The sequence below is a fragment of the Astatotilapia calliptera genome, chromosome 9 (genome assembly GCF_900246225.1).
Source record: "Astatotilapia calliptera chromosome 9, fAstCal1.2, whole genome shotgun sequence".
In the NCBI taxonomy this organism is placed as follows: domain Eukaryota; kingdom Metazoa; phylum Chordata; class Actinopteri; order Cichliformes; family Cichlidae; genus Astatotilapia; species Astatotilapia calliptera.
The window spans coordinates 6,930,324-6,955,903 of record NC_039310.1 but is presented as its reverse complement, the minus strand read 5'-3'; the positions used below and the strand labels follow the sequence as shown (position 1 = coordinate 6,955,903).

General features: G+C 41.5%; 1 protein-coding gene across 3 annotated transcripts; it reads left to right on the top strand.

Annotated features, from left to right (window-relative positions):
• Window positions 1-377: 377 nt before the first annotated feature.
• On the top strand, window positions 378-23,870 carry waca (WW domain containing adaptor with coiled-coil a). Of its 3 annotated transcripts, none has more exons than XM_026179701.1 (13): window positions 378-686; window positions 888-918; window positions 1,742-1,934; window positions 10,227-10,318; window positions 10,989-11,104; window positions 11,204-11,319; window positions 16,650-16,901; window positions 19,152-19,274; window positions 19,441-19,592; window positions 19,848-19,972; window positions 21,570-21,762; window positions 21,847-21,974; window positions 22,062-23,870. In XM_026179701.1, the coding sequence occupies exons 1-13, from the start codon at window positions 646-648 to the stop codon at window positions 22,129-22,131; spliced, it is 1,632 nt and encodes a 543-aa protein (XP_026035486.1). In that variant the 5' UTR covers window positions 378-645; the 3' UTR covers window positions 22,132-23,870. The 3 variants fall into 3 exon arrangements, with proteins under 3 accessions (XP_026035486.1, XP_026035485.1, XP_026035484.1); XM_026179700.1 differs by having other exon boundaries at window positions 380-686; window positions 19,444-19,592; window positions 21,567-21,762; XM_026179699.1 differs by having other exon boundaries at window positions 380-686; window positions 21,567-21,762.
• Window positions 23,871-25,580: the final 1,710 nt, after the last annotated feature.

Sequence of the window (25,580 nt, the reverse complement as noted above, 5' to 3'; positions counted from 1 at the left end):
GACTCCAGTCGCTTTGTGGCCCGGATGTTGCCATAAAAAGGGGGTGTGTGTAGTTGCAGCGGTTGCAGCTAGGTTGCCAGGTCTGTAAAAAAAATTGTAGTTAATGTATATATATATATATATACTCGTTATTTTTCCAAATACTTATCAGTGACGTCATAGTGCTGGCACGCGAGGTGATTTTAATGCGCCGTTAAATAATTTATGTGTAAGTTTTACATATCCACATTCGGTAATGTTAAAGTAAAATTAACAGTATTAGCTTAAAACTGTCAAAACAAATATATGTACATGGCAGAGAGCAACAAAACCTCACATATATAATGTTATTAGCATGACTTGGTAAACATTTTCTGACTTCACGAAGGCGTGCTCCTAGTGGTGGATGTGGCCTATCTGGCAACCCCGGTCTCAGCTCAGCTTCTCTGCTACGTTTGCTCGGCTGTTAGAGACACGGCTGTGAGCCAGAGTGGGAGATGGACTGAGTGAGGGCGCTCTTTCGACCAGTGCAGCCGATTTAGCATTGCAATACCCAGAAGCTAGGCTGAAAAATAACTGGCGATTTCAGGTCGCTGAATCAACACGAAAACATAGTGCAGTTATCAGTCTTTCACATCCCACTCCAATCACACTAACACGGCATTGATGGTAATGTATGCAAGGAAACAACCGAGACTCGGCGATGGGTAAACACCTCCTTTTAACCTTACTTATTCACATTTTTTTTCCTTTTCCTCATAGCTACGCTTTGACAATCCGCCATTTTTACTGAAACCAAAATAACTGTGTGGAAACTTGTATCCCTCACTCGCTGCGGGGCTTTCACCGATTTCTGAACATTGACATTTGAAGCTTAAAATTCACAACTGTTTCCTTTTTCTTTGCAGGTGCGACCGAAGAGATTCTCAGCCCTATCAGGTACTTGTTAGCCAAGCGTCTCCTGCTAGCTTGCTAGCAGCAAATAAGATTAAAATGGACACTCTAGTGCAGGCTTCTGGAGAGCACAACAGGCCCCAGTCAGTGCGGAAAATAACACAAAAAGTAGAAAGGTTTGCTTAAAGCCTCCATTTAAGCCCTGTAAATATATCCTAACGTTAGCATTGCTAGTAAAGACTTGACAGAGTGAACATATTCGTCGAAGTCGGCTGTTTTGAAAAAGGTACGGGCGAGTTTTATTACAGCTGAAAGCTAATGATAGATTGTTACTGTTAGCTTGCTTGCTAGCCAGTCCGATTAGGGCCTGACCGCAATCTGTCATTTTAAGGATATAGCCAGTTAAGCTTCCTTAATATCAAAGTGTTTGATATTTATACAGCAAACCAGTGAATTCACTACCTAATTCAAATCGCGATAGCCAAGTGAAATGGCGAGCTAATACTCATAGGTCGAATAAAATGTTGTTTACTTCGTCATTTAACATGTGTTAGTTTGCATGCATACGTTGTTATGAGCAGAAATACGGGCACAATTAACGTGGCTGTTAAATATAAGCTTATAGAAGGGACGAAGTCGATAAATAAGCTGCTCGATTTATATATATATATATATATATATATGCATTTCCTCGTGCTAATTAATTTCTGCATCATTCAAACTGAATGAAATGACATGACAGTACTTTCAAGAGCTGAGGACACTGCTCACCATGGCTGCTTTTAGAAACCTGCTAATGGTGATAACAGAAGTGTAGGCCTATTTTAAGTGTGAGGTTTTTAGTAAAGCGTTTGATTTGTGTTTACAGACTCTCAAATACTCATCCAAGAGCCATCCAGGAGGGGACCACCGGCATGACAAGATGCGAGACTCTTCAGACGTCACCCCTCCCTGCAAGATGCTCAGGAGGTCTGACAGCCCTGAAAACAAGCACATCGACAGCACGGGACACAGTAGAGCAAAGGGTGTCCACACGCACCGCGCCAGAGACAGGGATGGAGGTGAGAGCGGCGAATAAAATGAGTTTAGAAAGAAATAAAGCTGCTCTCTTTAATTACTCCAGAAACAGGTGCTCTTTCTCTTAGTGAGGCGCTGTTTTGTTTTTTTGTTTTTCTTACAACTGAGTGCTTCAGTATTGAAACTGCAGCTGTCAGGTTTTACACTGTGGGTAATCCGGCCGTGGTAGTTTTTGAACAAACAAATTTAAAATAAACGCGTTGTTAAGCTGTTGCTATGTGCTTTAATTTTAACCACTGAGCATTAGTCTCTGCAGGTTGCATTTGATTGAATGAATGGTTATCGTGGTTTCCAACCTCACAGGTAGATGTTCTGCGAGTACAGTTAAAGTTCAGACCAGAGTAAGACCACACTCTGCACAGACATTCAAGTCTTGAAGGACACGTTTTGTGGAGGGGAGTAACTGCTTTTGTTTCTTCGCCTTGGTCAACTGCTAATTTTAACAACATTATTTCAGTACAGTTTTGTCAAAGTGGACTTTTTTGGTAAACTTTGAGTAACTGGCACGCAAGCAGTTGAGTCCATGCGTGGAGTATTGTGGTGTTTTGAGCTCCTTTTCAGACATGCTCTCCTCTCTGGAATCGGAGTGTGTCAGCTGTCCTGGTCACTTTTCTATAAAAAGTCACTACAGCAAACTAATGCTACTTGAACACTAGTAACAGTGCCACAAGTTTGCATGCAAGCAGCCACATGATGGATAGGCTCTCACAATATAAGGACAGCATGTGTCTTTCTTTTCCAGATGAAAACAGCTGTTTGCTAACTTGTTTGACCTTTAGGCATTGGCCACATTTCATTACATTCCAGCACCAAAGATCCATTTTGCATGTTTTTAAGTGTAGGAAGTGTATCCATACTAGGGGTGGGTGATATAAACGATATATGATATAAACGATATAAATTTGGCCAACGATATAGATTTTGACTATACCGCTCTATCGCGATAGCGCATGTTGATGATGTCATCAAGCTACGCCTGTTTTGGTCGAAAGCATCGCAGCGGCTACAACCATAATCATCTGCAAATTATGCCGGGCAACAGTCATAGCAAAGAGATGAAGCACTTTTGAAATATGGGGAAAGCCAAAAACTGCGCTTCCTCCACTTCCATAACATTGATTCATTAATGTTGAATTCTCTCGCAGCTGCTCTATTCCCATGTTGTTGCAGTATATTAATAACTAACCTCGTATTGTGGATGAATGATCTCAGTTGTTCTCCTGACTGAAGTTTGGCCCGTTTATAGCATCCTGCTATGCGATTGCGTTTGTCTCTGACCACCAGAATCCCTCACATTAACTTTTATCGAGTGGAAAAAAGTTGGCGTTCATCCTCCAGCTTCACTGTGCTAATGTTATGCTAACATAGCTGTGTCGCTAGCAATCACGTAGCACAACATTATATACCAGGTAGTCGAACTTCAGTAACCCTACAAACGTCACTGCTGTTTAGTTTTCTGTCTTCATTTATGTTGGAAGTGATAGCAGAGCTGTACGTTTTAATTAGTTTCAAAAATCTCTCAGTCAGAACATGGTATGTCATGTTTAGGTGGAAACTAGCGAGCTAACTTCCTGCTAACTTCTAACTCTGTTAAATTTAATAAATTCTGTTTTCATGGATGCCTGGATGTTAAACTTAATTGTTACACCTGGTAAAGCAGCAACGCTGATGATTTTATTAAAGATGAAAGAATTTAGACTGTTTTTAACTCTGTGTTCGTTTGACTTTGGGACCTGAAGCGGACGGAGTTTTGGACCCAGATTACTCCGCGAAGCTCCTCACTACGGCAGCCGTAATGCTCTGACAATCCATCAAACATTTTTAACAGATTTATGCACGCCAAAATCGGTTTGAGGTCAGTAAGCACAACCAGAATTCATACATAAGGCACACTCTCGATTTTTGAGAAAATTAAAGGATTTTAAGTGTGCCTTATAGTGTGGGAAATACGTTATACAGAAGAAAAGAATATATCGCGATATATATCGTTACCGCACATGCTTCAAATTATTTCGCGATATGAATCTTAGGCCATATCACCCAGCCCTATCCATACCCCTACAAACTGTGTGTCTTGTCTTTCCCTCAATGTTTGATCTGCAATTTCAGTTATTTGAAATGTTTCTAAAATGCCGTTTCATGAAGTCTTTACTGTGACGAAGACAAATGCATAGACAGTTTAGGGTTAACAAGATTCTCCATCATGAACCACAGAGCCAAAAATTCAGTGCAGGATTACAGGTGCTCCAATTAGATTTCTGCATATAAAGCATTTCTAATGTGGGAGAATCTACAATGACAGCAGTCTAATAATGTGAAGCCCTACGTTTGAATCAGTGCAAAATAACTAGCCTGGAGCACTGCAGAGATGGACCGACATCCAATCTGAACAGCAACACCTGGTCTGCTTTCTCTTTTTCTCTCTCTGTAAGATTATAGTCTCCTACAGGCAAAGATGTGAAATTGAAAGCGTTCAGACAAGGCCTGCTAGCTGAAAATTTACATTCACAGCTGGCAAGGAACTCACTCAGAAAACAGCAACTCAACACTTGAAGGGACAGTGTGTGTTCTCAGTGAAGCTGATGTTAAGGCTTTGAATTCTTGGGTTTCTCAAATGAAAAATGCTAATATTATTAGCGCGCCATACCAGATAAATCTGATAAACATTCTAAACAAACTTGCCTTAAAAACTGCTTTAAAGTGTCATCTGCCTTTTTCATCTCTGCTCTCCTCCTACTCTCCACCTGAAACATTGTTTCCTAAACTAAAGTTATTAACACACAAAAACATGCATAAACAATGTCCAGAATTTCCAGACATTGTCGCAGTTACTGATTTTTAAACGGAAAAGAAATGCTACCCTTCCATCTGTGGACAGCTGACAACAAGCTGGTTAAACAACAACAACAGCTGGTTATAAACAAAGTTATGATAGCTGGTGTTTGAGTGTCCTAAACATCGCACTTTGCCTCTGATAAATACTTTAATCACATTCGCAAATCTTATGAGTGGATTGTTGGCCTCAAAGAAAATTTAATTGAAACCAGCTAATAGCAGTGTTACTCTCACTAAAATGCTTACTGATGGGCAAAGTTTTGGCGATCCTCAACTCATCTCAGTATCTCTGTCATCCATCAGAGGTGAGCTTCACTGACTCATCAACTCGTATCGGAATCCTTTCACAAACTTTTACAGCCTCAGAGTAAATAGTTGTGGACACTTCTTACTTAGCATTGTGAGGGTTAGTAGAAAGAACCAGTCCAAATTAAGTGAAATGATGTGACAGCGCAGAGATGTGTTAAGTCAAGGAAAAATAACCCACTGGGCAGTATGTTTGTATTTTTTTTTCTCTCCTGTAGAAAATCTAAATTTTGGTTATGGTTCCTGTTTCTGTTTTGTAGCAGTTTTTGTGTTCGGCTAGATGTGATTGAGTCAACACTTTTAATATGTCGATATGTCATACTGACATGTTGGAGGTTTCAGTAAGGGAATACAATCGGTCTTAAATTCTGTATGATGTTTTCCTTATTTGCAGTTTCTTCTGAATAGCTGTGTATTGTTTCAGTTTGTCCAAGAGAAGCAAAATAGTGGCACAGTCTACAGCGTGTATATGGACATTACTTTTATTGCACAAATTAAAGCTGAGTAAATGCTGACCCCAGCCTAGCAAACAGACACTGAACTTCAACAGCTAACAAAGGGATGAGCTGTGAGGCTACAGCCTGTTTCTACCTGTTCATGCTTCCAAAGTAGAATCATTGTGGCGACTGGTTTTCATGTTTGCCTTGGGTTGCCAGCTTTGTGTTGATACATAAATAGTAGCCTCGGGCTTAAATTGGTCGATGGTAAATGGCCTGTATTTGTATAGCGCTTTACTAGTCCCTAAGGACCCCAAAGCGCTCTACACAACCAGTCATCCACCCATTCACACACACATTCACACACTGGTGATGGCAAGCTACATTGTAGCCACAGCCACCCTGGGGCGCACTGACAGAGGCGCCCCAGAGGTTGATGGTAATTTTGAGATGAAGGGTTTCAGGTCATTTTACAGAGAAACAAAGTATTGTAATGTTGTTAAACGAATCACTTTCTTCAGTGAGTGATGTGTAATGGAGTACTTTTTTAAGTAATCACTGATCACAACAAAGAGGGGAAAATGCCCAATGCTCCAACATGCACAAACATCTGATCACACAGGATGAAATTCATTTTGCACGAGCAGATGAGTTGACATTTCTTGACTTGATGGAGGAAAGAGCCAAGGAGGAAGAAAACTGCACCTTAGCCAACTACATAACTACCCGAAGATGTCAGTAAAGCTGATGATGTCCTCTTACACGTTGGTGACAGACATTAACTGTGCTTTGGTGAATTTAAAAAATTTCCTCAACATTGAGTGATATAACATGGTCTTGCGCTTGTTTTCCCTCAAACCCAGATATGCTCTGGTACAGAAATTTGGTACAGATTGAGTTCGTGTGAACCGATACTCAGTTGGTCCGACAGTGTAATTTTGACAGAAAATTTAGTTTAGTCATAATTTGGGATTCTAAATTCTTTGTTTTAGTTCACTAAATATCATAAGATTATCGTAGACTAAATGTAAAGTTGATTCAGTTGACTGAAATATATCCTGTTTTCAACCAGTGAAACTTACTCCACATGTTCACTCATTTAACTCGTCCCGCCTCTCTACACAACTTAATTGTGATTCTGATTGGCTCTCATCTCTCCTGATCATTTTCATCTCGTTTTTATTCGTCAACGAAAGTGTCAATATATCTCTTAGTTTTTGACCTTGTGCATTAATTTTTATTTAATTATCATCTTTTTTACAGTACAATTGGGCAACTTTTGAAGGTATTTGGCAGGTGGGGTTTTGGTGGGAGGAGGGTGTGTATAGTGTCGGGTAGGGCTGGGCCATACTATACCGTTCACGGTAATACCGGTACAATGTTAGGCAACGATAAGAAAATGAAATATCGTGATAGAATATGGGTAAAATGCGCAGTGCCTTTGTTTTCATACCGCACATGGCCGAAAAAGCATGGCAGCAACAGAGAATGAGAAGGGAGAAAGTGGATCGTTGAGTGAGACGGATGAACCAGAATCCGGTCGTTAAGTGATGACGTGACGAATCCTACTTCCGGGCCTAAAGTAGTCTGCGTATAACATGGCTTTTGTGTTGTTAACATGTTTAATGTTTTGTATTTTCTTCTATTTAATCTCAAAAAGCTCCTCCTCAAAAAGCACAGTCAGTGATCACTGTTGACCTCCCTCGGTTTTATTACCGCTAATCATTTATTTAAGCTCAGTTTTTAAAACCTTAGGAAGTAACTACAGCCCAGCCCATGCAGCAGTATATGAATGACTAACCTCGTATTATGGATGGATTATCTCAGTTGTTCTCCTGGCTGAAGTTTGGTCCTTTTACAGCATCCTGCCATGCGATTACATTTGTTCCTGACCACCGAGAACACTCACGTTAACTTTTATCGAGTGGGGAAAAAGTTAGCTTGTTTATATTATGCTAACATAGCTGTGTCGCTAGCGGTCACGTAGCACATCATTATATACCAGCTAGCCCAACTTCAGTAACCCTACAAACGTCACTGCTGTTTAGTTTTCTGTCTTCATTTATGCTGGAAGTGATAACAGAGCTGTACGTTTTAATTTGTTTCCAAAACCCCGCAGTCAGGACATGCTATATTGTATTTAGATAGAAGCTAGCGAGCTAACTTCCTGCTAACTTCTAACTCCGTTAAATGTCATAAATTCCATTTTCATGGATGCCTGGATGTTAAACTCAATTGTTACACCTGGTAGAGCAGAACGCTGATCATTTTATTAAAGATGAAAGACTTTAGACAGTTTTTCAACTCTCAGTAATGCCATAGTGATCGTTTGATATATGGACCTGCAGCGGAGTTTAGGCCCAGACACGGCTAGTGACTTTCAGACTTAACGACCGGATAGGCTTGTAAAAATGGTGCCACTTCAGTGATGTGGAACTGGTTTGGTGTTTGTCTGTCAGATACCCACAAAAGCACTTTTTTTTTTTTTTTTTTTTGTAGAACATGCAAGCGGCCGTTATTACTGCCGTATCTGTCGGACTGAGGTGCTCATAAATCTGCGAGTAATCTGGGTCCTAAACTCTGTCCACTTCAGGTCCCAAAGTCAAACGAACACTGCAGCATCACTAAGAGTTCAAAACTGTCTAAATTCTTTCATCTTTAATAAAACAATCAGCATTGCTGCTTTACCAGGTGTAACAATTAAGTTTAACATCCAGGCATCCATGAAAACAGAATTTATTACATTTAACGGAGTTAGAAGTTAGCAGGAAGTTAGTGGATGTTAGCTCGCTAGTTTCGCTAGTTACCTAAGCATGATATAGCATGTTCTGACTGAGAGATTTCTGAAAAAATTCAAACGTACAGCTCTGCTATCACTTCCAACATAAATGAAGACGGGAAACTAAACAGCAGTGACGTTTGTAAGGTTACTGAAGTTGGGCTAGGTGGTATATAATGTGATCACTAGCGACACAGCTATGCTAGCATAACATAAACAGTGAAGCTGGAGGATGAACGCTAACACCTTTCCACTCGATAAAAGTTAACATGAAGGTTCCTGATGGTTAGAGACAAATGCAATTGCATGGCAGGATGCAAACGGACCAAACTTCAGTCAGGAGAACAACTGAGATAATCCATCCACAATAGAAGGTTAGTCATTAATATACTGCAACAACATGGGAATAGAGCAGCTGTGATAGAAAACCGCATTAATGAATCAATGGTACAGAAGTGGACGAAGCAAGAAGAATGAGTTCAATAAAGTTTGATTTATCTGACTGCTTTGTTTTGCTTAATGTGTCCTATAATCCCGTGCACCTTATAGTCCGAAAAATATGTATTTGACTTTTTTATTTGGCACACTGCAGTTTAATGTTGCAGAGCACCGCTTTTTAACTTCAGTGGGTATTATACATGTTATGCACAGGGTATGTCAGCCCATTTCTACTGGAAATGCCTTTTGGTTAAACTTTCAGCAGGGAATTTTCCTTTGTACTGTTAATTTTTACATAGCTCTAATGCACATAAAAAAACAGCTGCTTGTTTAAGTGAAAATAAATGGATGGGGGGTTTTTTTTGGGGGGTTTTTTTGCGCTAGTAAAGTTGTGGAGTTGTATTTTGTCTCGCATCAATTATATCGTCAGTTATATTGTTATCGCAAATTTTCAAATATATATCGTGATAAATATTTTTGGCTATATCGCCCTGCTCTAGGGTCGGGCATTGAGACCGGATCCCAGTATCTGTTTAATATGTCTGTTTTGGATATTCAGCCTTCGCTTGCATCCACATTGCATTGGACCTGAGAGGTCCAGTGAAATGATACAAACTGCTTTTCAGTCAGTTGTCCAGTTGCTTTTGAGCATCTGTAAATAAGAGACTATGGGTGTAATTTCTAAATGGATAGTGTTAGTATGGGATGGGACTGATCTGTCTAACCGGCCGTATGTCACAAAAATTATCCTGGAAATATGCTCAAATTATTTCTTGGGTTGTAAACCTAAGATGCTAGTCAGGTTTTTTAATAAAAATTATTAAATGAGATGATTTACAAGCTAGTAAAGTTTATAAGCTGAAACTTTCATTTTGCACCAGTAGCATATTGTAGTGATGCCTGTGTGTCCACCGCTAGAGAATCTAGTCTATACAGAGTGATGCTCACTGAGTCATTCATCTCCTTATGCTGCATGTGCAGAAACAATGATCACCAGAGGCCTTTCTGTCACGTGTACCTTGCCTGCTGTTCTGCCTCACTGACATATAGTTATATCACCAAAGCAGTTTAAAAATGTTATGGCATGTTATCTCAAAATGCACACTCTTGTAGCATCTCGGTAAAGATGAGAGTTCATATCCAAAAGCAGGTTCACTGTTTCCATCGGATTGTTGTACTTGTTCTGTTACCTGTTGAAGTGCTGGCAGTCTTCAAATGTATCAAGTAGGCAGCTTAATTCTCAGATTTTTAAGTTTCTAATTATTTGATAGGCCACATAGCTGGAATAAATTATACCAATACTGTTACATTAATGGAGCTTACTTGTTAAAGTACAACCTGGAAGTTAAGTTGGCCGAGAGAACATTGATGCTTGCCGCAGTCTGCTTCATCCAAACACTCGGTGATGCCAGTGAACTTTGTTTGTGTTTTTGTGTGTTACTCATGGATCTCTCCCTCTGCTGTGCTGTGTTTCATTGCAGGGACCAGTTATTCTCCACAGGAAAACTCTCACAATCACAGTTCCCTTCATAGCTCCAACTCGCATTCTAACCCCAGCAAGACCTCAGACACAGTAAGTATCGCCTCTTCCTTAACACAGGAAGCTATAACGGCCCGAAGTCTTGTCTATCCTGTGCAATAGACTGAATTGTTTCCTGGCAGCAGCACCTGCTGATGTGTCATTTCACAGGTGTAAAAAAATAGTGTTGTTTTTTGGTACTTGCATTTCATCTAAGTTCCCTTACATGTCACACATAAATCAGGGTAATCCTCCTCTTACACTCATAAACTTGTGCTTTTATTTGAAGTTATTTCTACTTTGCTTTTCTCTGAGTGATATGTAAGCTTCAAGTTTCTGCTCTTTTCTATCTGTTTACCTCATAATATTGGATTAAATTTGTTAGGTTATTTCTAAATGATGGAAATGAAGAAGAAAAAAAAACTTCAGTGACAATACAGCAATGTTTTAAAAAGCAACCCTTTTCAATCTGATTCCTTAACAGCCAAACCTGTCTCTAGAATGAGTCTTCCTCCTTCTTACAAAGCTGCTCTGCAAACAGCCTTCCTAGGCTTTCTGCTTTCACCCCAATATCTATTGTACATTTCAGATTGTATTACAAGTTCTTGCATCAGAACCTGCCCCCACCCCCACACACACACACACACACACACACACACACACACACACACACTTTCATTCTGTCTCATTGGCTTCATGTTCCTAAATGTATATTTCTTTTCAGCCTTATGAACCTGGTGATGACTGGTCAGAGCACATCAGTTCCTCTGGAAAGAAATACTATTACAACTGCAGGACAGAAGTGTCCCAGTGGGAGAAGCCCAAAGAATGGCTGGAGAGGTAGCTAAAAGTATTTCATTATATAAGCTTTGACTTTGTCCCAGTGTTGTCACATAAAGAATGCATGCATGGTTAATTTGTATTGTATGCGTTTCATAGAGAACAGAGGCAAAAAGAGGCAACAAAGACTGCTGTTGTCAACAGTTTCCCAAAGGACAGGGACTATAGAAGGGAGGCTATGCAAGCATCGGCAGCCCCTGGCTTTACTGGACCTAGTAAGTGTTCCACACACTATTAAATCATGCACTGTTCTAGTCGGGTCTGCTATTTATGATCATACTATGTCAAAACTGCCTTGTTTACTTTTTGTGTGTTTGTTTCTTTGCTTGGCATGGCAGATGTTTATCAGTAACGGTCCTTCTACACAGCTAAATAAAATACATTTAAAGATTATTACTGGTTCATTGGTAATGATAGTGTTGAGGTGCTCTCTGGTGGATCAATGCTAAGGAACTCTTTACCAAGCTACTGAGGCTCCAAATGACTGAACAGTGTTGCTGAGGTTTTACGTTGTGTACTGTGGCAGTGAGCTGAAGCTAATTGAGTTCAAAGCTATTAATTTCTGCTGTGAAGTTAAGGGAACACATCTCAGTTTATCTAATTATAGCTGTTATTTTGACATTCTGTCTGCTCAACCAAGTTGGGTCGAGTCTGCAGTCACTTTGAGTTTAGTAATTTATCTGCAAAATCGCTCCATTGTTTTCCTACTGGATAATATGAGATGCATTTTTTACAAGATTTGGGACTACTTTCTGAGTGGAATTCTTGAGGGAGCCGAAGAACTCCCATTGTAATCCTGTACAATCCTTCTATTTTATTTGGATGGCAAAAGTTGCCAAAGCACTTGGCGTTTAATACCACTTGGTAAATATTAATGGTCTTTATTTCAACCAATTTACTAGTGGATGAAATGGGAGATAAAAATCAGTCTAATCACCAAATTTTATGAGTAGTAAATTGAGCACAGTGAGATGGAGTGTCCATTAGAACCACGTTCTAATAATCACATTTTTCAGCAACAGATGCATATTTTAAATGCTATTGTGCGTAGGGCTGTGCGATATGATGAAATATATCGGATGACGATATGAAAACATCTGTTGTTTCATATTATACACTATCGTTTGTTTCGTGATGTTGCAAAATACACTGTTAATGGCAATATTTTTTTCTCTCTACCACCCACGCAAGAATCACGTGAGAGAGTATGGAGAGAGTTTACGGATGAGAAGCAAAAAAGGTGCTCAAAATAAACCTTTGACTCAAACTTTAGAACAGGGTTTTCCTGGCAGCACGCCATGTAATAAATACTCACAAAGAAAATGGCAGCTGTTACAACTTGTATCTAAAATATATAGTTTCATGCATCGGTCACAAAACATGACTCCAGGTACACAACGCCCAGCAGAAAACACTTCACACAAGTCGAGTTGCCTGAGATTAACTGAATTTACAGAAAAATCAATATTGTGATATATATAGTTATTGGGATATGAGATTTTGGTCATATCGGACAGCCCTAATTGTGCGTGTAAAATATTATGCACTCTATGCTGTGCGCACATGCAGTATCAGTTGGCAGTATGGCTGTAGGGTCTCTAGCTGTGCTAATTCTAGCAGCCTTCTTTTGTTTCAGGTTAGCGTCCACATGTTTGTGCTGAATGTGTACATGTGTTGCTTTGTTTGAATGGAGACAGTGTCAGAATATTCTGTTTCCCTCTGGTCCATCTGACTTTTTAGCTTCTAAATGATCTTTTATGCTCACAAGTTTCCATCATAGCTACACCGGTGCTGCCATCTGTTGGGCCTGCAGCTGCAGCTAGTCGCTGTATAACGTCTTAGATCCAAAGATCAGTCATTAATAAAATGTATTTAGGTTAACAGACAGCAGTTTCTCTTGCCAAGTATCGGGGGCAGCAGTATTAAATCGAGTAGTCAGTTACTCACACACATCCCTGATAAATATGTATTTGAGCCCTGGAAAAACAGGGACTGTGATGAGATCTTACGCTAGAGATGCTGGAACTACAGCCACATCTATAAACTACAGTTGTGTTACAGAGTGAAGCATCAAACAGTCTTTGGCTGATTACACTGCCTCACAGAGAGACCCAAACCCAACATCAGGGAAGGTTTTTATTTTGTATGAAGCTGTTTTGCACAACTAGAGCTGCTCGTGAACCCAAATAATTTCATCTTTGCACACTAATCATCGATCCATTTTCTTTACTGCTTATTCGGTTCAGTTTCGTGTGAGGGCTGGAGCCTATCACAACAGTTCTGGCGCAAAAGGCAGGGTACAGGAAAGCTCACTGGTCTCTTACAGGTCTAACGCAGAGGCAGAGATAACCATTAGTGCTCACATTCATACCTACAGCTAGTTTCAAATCAGCAGTTGCCTCCTATGGGTGAGACCCCACGCAGTCATAGGGAGAACACACAAACACCAGGACGTCCTTCTGTGAGGCCAAAGTCGTGACCACTGCATGACTGTTTGTGCACACTTTAAATTTGAAATGCAGATATGAATAAGATGCGCAAAGTTTTAAAGAGGTTTTTTTAAATACTTGTTCACCATCATGTGAGATTTTGTGTTCTTTAAAAATCACAATCACACAATCTGTTGCCGAGTCTGCCTATTGTCCCCGTGTTATTGGCTTATTTCTCAATGACACAGAAAACTTGTCTGCGTGTAGATGGAAATAGTTATTTGAGTGGGCCGGTCCTGATGCTGTGTGTTTGAACAATCTGGTAAATGATTTCCTGGAGCGTGGTTGTCTTCTATTATTGTGATAGGAATTTAAGCAAGGCTGCTACAAGCTAGTTCCAGGCAAAATGTTGCTGAGCGTTTGTCAGTAGTAATCTTCTGAAAAGTAAACAAACATGTAATGAAGTGGTGTACTGAGAAAAGGATGTCATTTATCATGAATAACCTGTTTCTGAATATCTAATAACCGCTCCTTATACTGCTTCCTGCTTAACAGAGGAGTACATGACATACCTGACAGATCTGTTCATTAAATCTTTCTGATTTACAGAAACACAGTTATGTTGTGTAATATGTTAACATTTTCTAACCGTCCAGACACCCAGCAGGTGGTAATTGCTGCTATATTTAAAGCGTGGTGATCACACACTTGCTTAGTGCAAAAATTTACCTCCTGGAAGTTTTTGTCTTTACCTGGACAAAAACTAACAGGCTGTAATGAAGCAATTATATGAAGGATGCTTACAGCTTGTAAAAAAATGAACAAACAAGCATTCATAACACACGCTTAAAAGATCAAAGTGAACAACAGTGACGTTAGGCTTGCCTGTCATTGCTTCTGGATGGGTTGTGAGCTGATAATTGTCAGACAAAAACAGAGGTTTCCACATTGGTGCTTATCAGCCGCAGGTCTCCACAGCACTACGCTCGCTAATCACAAGCTTTCAGTCTATGAACGTCTGTATATCACTCTCACCACCTTTATAAAACTGTAAAAATGAAAGCGGAGTCTCCTTTTAGTGCTTCACAAGGTAGTTATAGTTGAAGCGTGTTGAACCTGTTTATAAGGATGCAGACTAAATTGGCCAAATGACAAAAACGAACCTACTCAAGCCCTAATACAGTCCTGATCAAAACTTAAAGACCACTTGAAAAATGGCAAAAAAAATCATATTTGCATGGTTGGATCTTAACAAGGTTCCAAGTAGAGCTTCAACATGCAACAAGAAGAAATGAGAGTGAGACAAAACATTTTTTTGAGCATCCAATTTATTGAAAACAACACTTAAACTGAAACAGACTGTTTTACAGCTGATCAAAAGTTTAGGACCCCATGCCTTTAAAAGGCCAAATCTGTGCAGAAATGTGCATTTCATTGTCATTTTCGGTCATGACGTTCTGATGGCAAAGGGAAAAACTTTCCCTTTTTCAATGTTTTCGGGTTTTTGAACTGCCTAAGTAGGGTCTCTCGCAGTGCGCCATCACTGTTGAGGTGGGGTGCAGTAGACAGTCATGTGGAATTTCTTAAATGATCCTGAGGGTTATGGAACAGGACTGTATGAACACATGAAATCATCATATAGTGGCATGCTTCACTACAGCAGTCCATGTTACTAGTATTGTGTATTAGGGTTGGGCGATATGTAAAACTTTTCCAACCAATAATCGACGACGGGCGATACATTTGCGCATGCGCTGACTTTTTGATAGGCGGAGCAATGTAATCATGCACGGACTGATTTGCGCATTTACAACACGAGAGTCCAAACATGGACAACTAATTTCTCCAAAAAATGAGGGCTGTTAGTATTAACGCTGTCATCACCATTAAAATTTTTAACGCGCTCAACCCATCTGGAGCGCAGAATGAACAAACTTTGGACAAACTGCCCGAAATGCGTTGCATTTCAGGGACTTTGTGACTCAGCCTGCTCTCCAGATGGGTTAATTATTAATCGCGTTAGTCACGATGACGGCACGTTAACGCTGACATCACTGAAATAAATATCAAGTTGCCCATTTGGGATGAAAGAGGTAAACTTAAGGATGTAACCAAAGTGGTGTGCCGCTTGTGCAGATGTATAGTGCGAGCAAAGTACTCAAACACAACTTGTACGTGTCCACTATTTGCCTGAGTATGCTAGGCTATCACCAGCTTCTGCAGCTCCATCAACTCCATCAACAAGCATTTGGGTGCACGCTTCTATTAACGCCATCATTATTAGCAAACTTACTCATGGGCAAATAAATAAATCACTCTTGTAAAAACGATTGCCGATGGGCTCAGCCTATCGTTGATAGTCGATATATTCGTCCAATCACCCAACCCTATTGTATATTAGTAATGCAAATATACAATAGCCCCATTCAGGGCTGACATTGGTCACAGTTCTTCTTCTCCTTTGTAGTCTTTCAAAAGACAGCTATTAAAATTATTATTGTGATCATTTTTACTACGTTTGCAACCATACAGGAAGTTAACATCTCACTTTGTGAAACGTTTAATATAAACAACTAAATGACAAAAATTAGATTCTGAATTCTGGTTTTCAGACCAACAAAAAATAAGCTGAATCATAAGGGTTCAGTTTTGTTTAGATTGTTGCCCCGTTTATGGGCAGTCATACTGTAACCAGTCATGCACAGGCCTCTGAAGGTGTTGGCGTAGTGCTTGTTCTTCCACAAACACAATCTATAAAATCCAGCTGGAACAGCAGAAAGTCTTGTAAAGCCTGATCAAATGCCACAACACTGATTTAAAGTACTAAGACCAGAAACAAAACCACATGCAGCATTCACATGCTGACTGTTTGACCAGGTGTCTCACTTGCAGGGATGTGTTAAATGTTGAAGCAATCACAGTGGCTTGTTTGCACTTATTGGCATATCACCCTGTGCTGGAAAGTGAACGATAGTTCCTAGACAGGTCTTTTTCAGATGAATGTTGTTGTTGTTTTTTTTAAGGTTTTGTGTTTTATGTTGGACCATAAATTATTGGAGGAAATGGATTTCAGACTTCCACCTTTGACACTGCATCTTTATCTTTTTGCTCCACAGAGTCTGCCCAGGTGGAAAAGCCTGCAGCAGCACTTGCCACCCAGTCTCAGTCGTCATCTGGCTCTGGGAGCTTGAATCCGTCATCAGGCCCACCTGGGTCGTCGGCGTCTACAGTACCCGTATCTCCAGTCCTTCAATCCCCAGCTCCTCCGCTCCTCCAGGACCCCACCCTGCTTCGACAGCTTCTCCCAGCACTTCAGACTGCCTTGCAGCTCAACAATGCCAGTGTGGACATGGCAAAAATCAACGAAGGTAAGAAGAAATAGATTTAAGAGCCGCTTGACATATTCAACTTGTCTACATTCAACTTGCAGCAGAGACGGTGATTGATGGCCACTGGTTACAAGAAGGCACTGAAATTATTAACTACTGTTATCAGCTTTTGTTCTGACACCGTTGTTAGAAGCTTTGTCATAATCTGTCCTGTCAGTCTGAGCACAGAGTCCTAACTCGACATCGTCAGTGTGGTGCTGTTTGCATAGCTGATGTCTGGATGAAGAATGCCTCACGGCAAGAGTTTGCTAGATGAGAACATGGTATCTGACCATGTGACACTGAAAGGAAAGATTCAGCTGTCAGAGTGGTATGAGATGCATTAATTGTAAAATGGGAACGACAGCACAGACTTTTCTAAGTCTAGAATGTGTTGTAATGTACCAGATGCTGGCTGCTAGATGTCCTTAGAAGTCATCCTGCTTCAGTTTGATAGACTCTGTCAAGTCCAAGGTTCCAGGGTCGGGATGAAGATAATGGTGTTTCAATGTTTACAAGTGTGAGTCACTGTGGTACCAGCTCATGGTGTAAACCATGGCATAGTAGTGGGAACTTCAATAAAAAAAATTCCCCTCTCACCCCTGCGGGCGGTCTTTATCCTTCAAGCTCGGGTCCTCTACCAGATGCCTGGGAGCTTGAGGGTCCTTTGCTGTTCCTAGGACTGCGCACTTCTGAACAGAGATCTCGGATGTTGTTCCTGGGATCTTCTGGAGCTACTTGCCTCGCTTTGGGGGGTCACTGCACTGAGTGCTCAGATTACCACTGGGACCACTGTTACCTTCACCTTTCACATTCTCTCAAGCTCTTCTCTGAGCCCTTGGTACTTCTCCAGCTTCTTGTGTTTCTTCTTCCTGATGTTGCTGTCATTCAGTATCGCTATGTCTATCACCACGGACATCTCTGCTTGACTACCACTACTACGTCTGGTTGGTTAGCCATCAGTATTTCGTCCGTCTGTATCTGGAAGTTCCACAGGATCTTAGCTTAGCTCATTTTCAACCACCCTAAGGGGTGGTCTCCCATTTTGACCTCCAGACTTTCAGGCCATACTCTGCACAGATGTTTCTATATTCTATGCCATCCACTTGGTTATGGGGTACCATGTTGTTATGTGCTGGATTGCGTCAGGGGCACCTTGGGTCTTGCCTGTTGTGGTAGACCCCAACCTCTATGGATCTTGTGCTCTGAGCTTGTTCCCATGCTGCCATGATTATTGCCTCTGTGCTGTCTTTCAGTCCAGCTTTGTCCAGGCATTGGTAGGATTTCTGGATGTCAGCCACTTCCTCTATTTGCTGGTAACACATACCATGCAGGGGCCTGTCCTTCCATGATGGTTCTCCTATTGCCCCTCTCTCTTGGGTTTCTGCTGCCTGAGGTATTCACTAAGCAGTTAGGGCCATCTTCCTGATGTATTCGTAGGTGTTCGTTATCTCATCCTGGACTGTGGTACTGACACTCACCAGTCTTCCTTAAGCTTAGCATACAGCCTCAGGGTGCTGAAGTTAGGGTGAAACCCTCCATGCATGGTCAGAAACTTCCTGGTCTTGATGTCAGTGGCTTCTGAGGTTGTGTAGAGAATTTTTGATCAATAATTCAAATGTCTGTGGTAGCAGGTTATGCGTGGGGTGTATTTGTAGTAGCATAATAACTTGGGCTAAGGTACTTTATATGTATGTATATCAAATTTCCCTGTTACCTTCTGTTACAAATATATGTGAATGAGCTATATATGATGAGAGAGCAGTGTGGGTCTGAAGTTTTAAGATTTTTCCCTCTCCTTATGTGTGACATCTCATTTACAAACATACAGGAGAAAAATATTTTTATATATATATATTTTAAGACAAAAAAAGGGATAAATGAGGGCCTGTTATGTCCTCGCATTTATATTCTCACAGGTGGGTTTCACTATTCAGAGATGCCGTTGACAATCAAAGCAGCAGACATATGGACGTGCATACTGTGTCATATTGCACAGCATAGAGTTGATCTCGGTTAATGAACAGGATCACTTGTGCTGAATAACACTGATCACCACCATATTCCCACCAGAAACACTGTAAACACACAACTGATAGGCTCTGCTTTTATTTCTAATTTCTAAACCAGCTTATAGGAGACATCTGAGTTTTGACTGTCAGACTTATTGCAGTGCAGTATCTAAACTATTCTTGTAGCAGGACTCGTGTCATCAGTTCTAACCGCGTGTCCATTTTCTTTTCTCTGTAGTTCTCACAGCTGCCGTCACACAAGCTTCATTACAGTCTATGCTTCATAAGATCCTCACTGCTGGACCGTCAGCTTTCAATATCACTACTATCCTCTCTCAAGCTGCTCAACTATCCAACCAAGGTAAATGAAGCTCATACACAAGTGTTTCTATACCACCACTGTATTCTTATGTGTGCTGTGAAATGACTGCGTCGGCTTCCTGTGTGTTTCCTGTGAGGTACTTAGAAGTTGTATTTGAAGTTGTTTTGATTCCCTAGAGTGACTTTGTTGTTTTGTTTATGTCTAGCAGCTCAGCAGTCGAACCAGTCACCAATGTCATTAACATCAGACGCCTCATCGCCAAGGTCCTATGTGTCTCCGAGGATCAGCACACCACAGACCAACGCTGGTCCTCTAAAGCCCCTCCTCAGCACACAGCCTGTCATCACACAGCCAAAAGTAAGATAGTAGGATAGTAGGCAGGTACTGAAAACTCCCAGCTTAGTGAATATTGAATATTTCCCAAGGGGGAAAAAAAGGTCAGAGGAGGGGGAAAAAAATCAATAGTTTGCAATTATGAACGTGAAATGCTTTCCAAAGAATGTTAACAGGTGTGAAAAGTCTTTTGAATTTATTAAATATCCACCTACAGTCACGATTGACACTGTCAGTCTGTTTCAGTGAAATGACGTGTTGTTTGTCTTGTTGTTTTAGGTAAGCACGCCATCAGCAAAGCAGGCATCTCACCCCCAGCCCACATCCCAGCAGCCCCTCTCCAGCGATAAGCAGCACAGTTATGATGCGACCACATCTTCCCCACGCACCCTCCAGCGCCAAGGGTGAGTGTCTGTACAACAGTTCATTTTATAAATCCCACTTTTTGGGGGGTTGCTTGGAATTATGACATGAATGATGAGTAGGTGAGCTCTCAGAGAAACAAGGGATGTTTTTTGGGTTTAGGTGTCAATATGCGTGAGTTCATGAAGCTTGGGTTGTCCCTTCTTGAGGGCAGAATTGGTTACAAGTAATTAAGACATATCTTGTTAGAGTTATATTAATCTCTGGGCACTGATTTCATCTACATCTGCTATCAGAGAGTGGAAATTCTGCATTAGCGAAAATACACTCACTCTTATAAGCTGTTTTCAGTTTTCATTTTGTGGTGTTGTTGCTCCCTCTGCTGGCTGTTGATGGAACAGTGAGTTGCTCTTTGATTCATTTCTAGGTCTTGATTTACTTTGTGCAACAGTCATTTGATTGGAGGTGTTCATTACTGCGTGAAGTGTATTTAGTGTTAGTGTGAACCGGTTTGAACATGACTTTCCTCTGAGCTTAACTCTTGTACATGCAGACTCTCGCAGATATTATTCAAAATCCAATTCCAAAAGTCAGAATATGAGATCCGAGTTGGTGCTAATGGAAAAGGGGCTTAAGCTTAATCCAAAACCTTCTGTTATATCTGACATTGTTATAAATTAACGCTGACGTATATCCATGGTAACATACTGAGTTTAGAGTGCAGCACAGCAAAGTAAATATAGTTCAGCATTTATCCCATTTTTGTGCAGAATATGTATCTCAGGGGTCTTGAAACCATATTTTCATTTCAGTCTCGCATGAATCAGGCAATCAAGTGGACGAATCCATTTTTTTAGGAGGGTGGAGATCCATCACTCACTCCATCAGAAGTACTGCTTCACATCACTCTAGAGAGCTATTTTTGTACAAATTACCCAAAGTAAATTGCAGTGGCTTTAAATGCCTATTTGGGTAGAGTTACTATTATGCCATGTCAAGCTGCTTCTTTTCCTTAAAACAACAACAGAGTTGGCCAATCTGACAGACTGAATTCAGGCTGTACTTCTGTTTTTTATCACGGCCCACCAAGGAGGCCCCAACCCACACTTTGGGAACTACTGTACTAGCATTATGAGTTAGCAAGTTCAAATTACAGGCTGTTGACAGTGTTTCTTGCTCGAGTCAGTGTGCTTTGTGTTAATTGTGTTGCGTATTTAAAGTGCACATTAACACCAAGCAGAACAATAATTTTGTTGTACTTGGACCCTTGCAAACACTTGATCACATTCCAGGACAGCTGACCATCAGGCTGTTGCAAATCAGCACAGAACCAGATAGATCTGGCCTGACATCAGTCAGCTGCCTGCATGCTGCTCACAAGTGTCAAACAAAGGCCTGAAAATCTCACACTGCACACACAAACAGTATATTGTTCCATTAATGTGCCAGCTTTCTTCTAGATCACCGTACTATGTTGATCTATCGATTGTAACTATAATACTAAGACACCTTGTGAAACTCACGTTATCATGTTCAGCATTCTACCTCATGCATTCTCCACTGCTGTATGATTGTCACAGGCCAGTTTGTTCATGCACATCGCTCACATTCTCCCCAACACTGTGCTCACTTCAGCAGTCAGAGGAGTCCCTCCCCAGGTCCCAACCACGTCGCCTCCAGCAGCAGCAATGCCTCCAACTCGGCCTCCGCTCCCCCTGCCCCCTCAGCAGCCCGACCCTCCTGCTCCTTCACCCCCACCTTGGCTGCCCACTTCAACGAGAACCTTATCAAACACGTGCAGGGATGGCCCGCCGAACACGCAGAGAAGCAGGTCTGTACCACTAACATTTCCACAGGTTTTGGCTACATCTTCATGAAAGCATCGTTCAAATGATTTTCATCTTAACCCTCACAGGCATCAAGACTACGTGAAGAAGCTCACACCATGGGCAGCATCTGCATGTCCGAGAACTGCACCGAGCTCAAAAACCTGCGGTCTTTGGTCAGAGTCTGTGAAATACAAGCAACATTGCGTGAGCAGAGGTGAGGGTCTGTGTTTTAGAAGAGTCCCTGTTAATGATGTAAAACACACCTGCACATAACTCATTGTTCTCTGCCTTTTCCCCACAGGATACTGTTTCTGAGACAGCAAATCAAAGAACTTGAAAAGCTGAAGAATCAGAATTCTTTTATGGTCTGAGAACTTCTGATTTGCAAGTCGGAGCAGGTGTCGGAGAAGAGTGGGGACGGGTGGGGGTGGGGAGACCCATTGCACATAGTCGGAAGCTGGAGGGAGAACGGGTTGTTCAATTTCAATTTCTCTTGAGCCCAGTCTAAACACAAACACACACACACACACACACACACACACACACACACACACACAGGAGCTGTAGTCAGGTTTGCTTTGGACCGTTGGGCTGGGAATCCAAGAGGGAGAAATGAAGAGCTGTTGTGGGAGGATGAGGGCAAGGGGGGAGGGCAATTTACAAGACTTTGTTTTGTAAAAACCCGTGGCTGGCGGGTGGACGGGGAGGGGGTGTAGATTTCTTGTAGATGTTATTATCTATGTTGTAAATATGTTTTGTAGATTGAAGCCATGGAAAGCCATGCCTATCAAAGCTTTTGACATCCAGACTAATCAACGCCTAGGCGGCTACATTCATTAGCTAGCCTTTTCCTTCATGTTAACTGGTCAGCAGACTTTACAGCTTCATTTTGTCAGTTCATAGATCGCTGAACCACTGAGCATGTGTGACCTGCGTGGAAACAGAGGAGGATGTTTGAAGCCATTTATTTACACAGAAGCCTAGCATAAAGCATAACACACTGTCGTCGATGTAGTTTGGGTTTTATTTTAATTTTTAATTTTTTTTTTTTCTTCAAATCTACTCTGTCTAGATTCTCTTCCTTCCACCCTCTCGTGGTGAACTGTAACATGTACTTAGGCGTGGCAGACATCCCCTCTGTGTGGGTCTGTGCTTCCAGTGGTTCACTGATTCGTTTTGCAGCTTTCTGGTGGCCCTGCATTTCCCAGTCTGAAAATAAACAGTGCCTGATGGTGTGATGAGTGAGTGAGGGGGGGGAAAAAAAAAAAGACATGATGGCGTGCTGCTTTGGACCATTCCCGCTCCACTCCCCTGGCCTCTGCCCTGCCTCACCTCCTCCTGAGACATCACACCCCTCCGTTTTTTTTTCTCCCGCACCCTCCCACTGTTTCTGTTCCTGTTTTTTACATTCAGGTGTCATCACTGGTTCATTCCTTTGTACAGTTGCTAATAGCAGTGCAGTTTTAATTAAACATAAGAAAAGGGTTTATTTATAAAGAGTTGTTGTGATGAGAGCTAAATCATGACAATATCCACACTTTTTGTTTTTTTTTGTTTGGGTTTTTTCTCTTTTCCCAAAAGCACCCAAGGTTAGGAGATGTATCACAACTGCGAGCGGGTCAGAGGCAGGCGGGTGGGTGTGTATGTGGAGCACCTCTTGAGTTAGTGCAGGGTAACAAGAGGTCAAATGTGAAATGTATGTATTGTAATAAACATGTTAAACTAAAGCGAGCACTGGTTATTTCCTTGGAGTGTTAGGTTTGGTTCATTTGCTAGTGCCTTGTTGAAAGTCTTAAGCCTCATTCACCTGTTGAACCCACTTTGTTTTTTTTAATCCCAACAAGATTATCTTCAACAAGCATGTGACACACACACTCGATTTTTCTGGCACGTCCCCGTCCTCCCCTGCCCTGCTCCCCTCTCGTTTGTTTGCTTCCCACTGTTGAAGAGCAGGGTCCTCAGTTGCAAAGGCCTGTTTATTTCTCCCACCATAACTATCTATTGATAAGTGAACTGCACCACACATTCAGTAAAAGGTGACCACATCATTGCTTTGTATATTGTTTCCTGAAGTATATTGACAAATGAAATAAAATATGCCTTTCCAGGGCCATGTTGTTCTTGGGTTTTTGATGGTGCTGCAAGCTTAATTTTCCTCCTTTCATTTAACTCTGACGTGAAACGCCTGATGGTTAAGTAAACATGTAAACTGGGACGAACTGTGCCTGTCTCGTTTTGTTCAGTGATTGAGCCGAATTAACAACCCGCTGTGGCTCACAGTAGATGCTCTTAAATGCATCTGCAATCAAACACACCAGTCAATTGCAAACTGGAGCTCAGCAATAAGATTACCAGTCAGCTGTGTAGACTCTGATCCCATCTTGTGCTTTTATTTCTTTCGTTCTTGCGGTCATTGCCCAACACGTGAAAGCTTGTTGATCAAATATGTGACATAAAGTCAAACACATCAACAGGATTTTTTTTTTTTTTTTTTTTTTTAGCTGTCTATTGTAACTGTGTAAAATGTTGAAGGTTGGTAATTGTTTGGGATACGACAATATTGATAATTTTTTTAAAAAACCCAAAAAAACCTTGAAAATGTGAGACCAGTCCAAGAGCAGGATTTTAACTCTTCAGTAAATATTGGACTTGCTGTGGAAGATAATGCCCGACCACCTCAGCTGGCTACTTTTGATGTGGAGGAGCAGCTCTCCTCTGTGCCCCTCCTGGATGGTCCAACGTCTCACCCTATGAGACGTGAGAGGCTATCCATGGAGAAAGATCATTTCCGCCGTATGTATCCGTGGTGTCGTTCTTGCAGTCATTGCCCAAAGCTCACGACCACAGGGTGAGGGTAAGGACATACCTCAACTGGACCATTGGATACCATGAGGACCATGGCCTCAGACTTGGAGGTGCTGAGTCTCATTCCTGCCGCTTCCCACTCGGCTGGGAACAGTGCGAGCTGGAGGTGACCACCTGATGAAGTCAACAGAACCACATCAAAAGCAGAGGAGACTCTTAGGCCATCCAAGTGGAAGCCTTGCACCAAATCTTATTGTTGGCTATGCGGACCAAGCTCTTGCAATAGTTTTATTAGAATAACACCCCTTACTCCCGAGGAAGCAAGCACAGGACACTCCAAGAGACCACAAAACGTGTGTAGACTTGTTGGCCATACTCTCAAGTATCCTCCAGAGGGTAAAGAGCTGGTCTGGTGTTCTGTGGCTGGGACAAAACCCCCATTATTCCTTCTGTATCACAGGTTTGACTAGCAGACGACTCTAGCACCCTGGCATAGATATTCCAGAAGTGGCTTAGGAGTGTGATTCCCCTATAGATGATGATGTTCTCCTCGTGCCCAGACTCTGCTTCCTCTATGGTAGATCTGCCAGTGTGATTAAGGAGGTCCTCGAGGTATTCCTTTCACCGCCTGACAATATCCTCAGCTGAAGTCCGCAGCGCTCCACCCGCACAGTCCAGGTAGAGGACAGGTTTTCCCACCGGAGTCACCTGAGGGTTTGCCAGAATTTCGTCGAGGCAGTCCCAAAGTCTTTCTACATGGCCTCTCCATCCATAACCTGCTGGGAGGCTGCCAAGGTACGAGACCCTGGTGGTTCAATCTCCAACTACCAAAACTAGTTACTGGGACACGGAACATCACAGAAGTTTTTCCTGTAATCTTTTAAAGTGCTTAGCAATAGCAGGCTTTCTGAGGATCTTTCATCATTTTCCTTTATACATTGTCTGAATTTTCCATTCATTTTCAGTTCTGTTCTTGGTGGTTTTTAGAGGATTTTTTAAAAGTCCCTTTAACACT

Coding starts and splice junctions, on each gene's coding strand:
- waca (XM_026179699.1), top strand. CDS start 646: ATGGTAATGTATGCAAGGAAACAACCGAGACTCGGCGATGG. Junction 1,935..10,226: donor CGCCAGAGACAGGGATGGAG/GTGAGAGCGGCG, acceptor GTTTCATTGCAG/GGACCAGTTATTCTCCACAG. Junction 11,320..16,649: donor CCCTGGCTTTACTGGACCTA/GTAAGTGTTCCA, acceptor TTTGCTCCACAG/AGTCTGCCCAGGTGGAAAAG.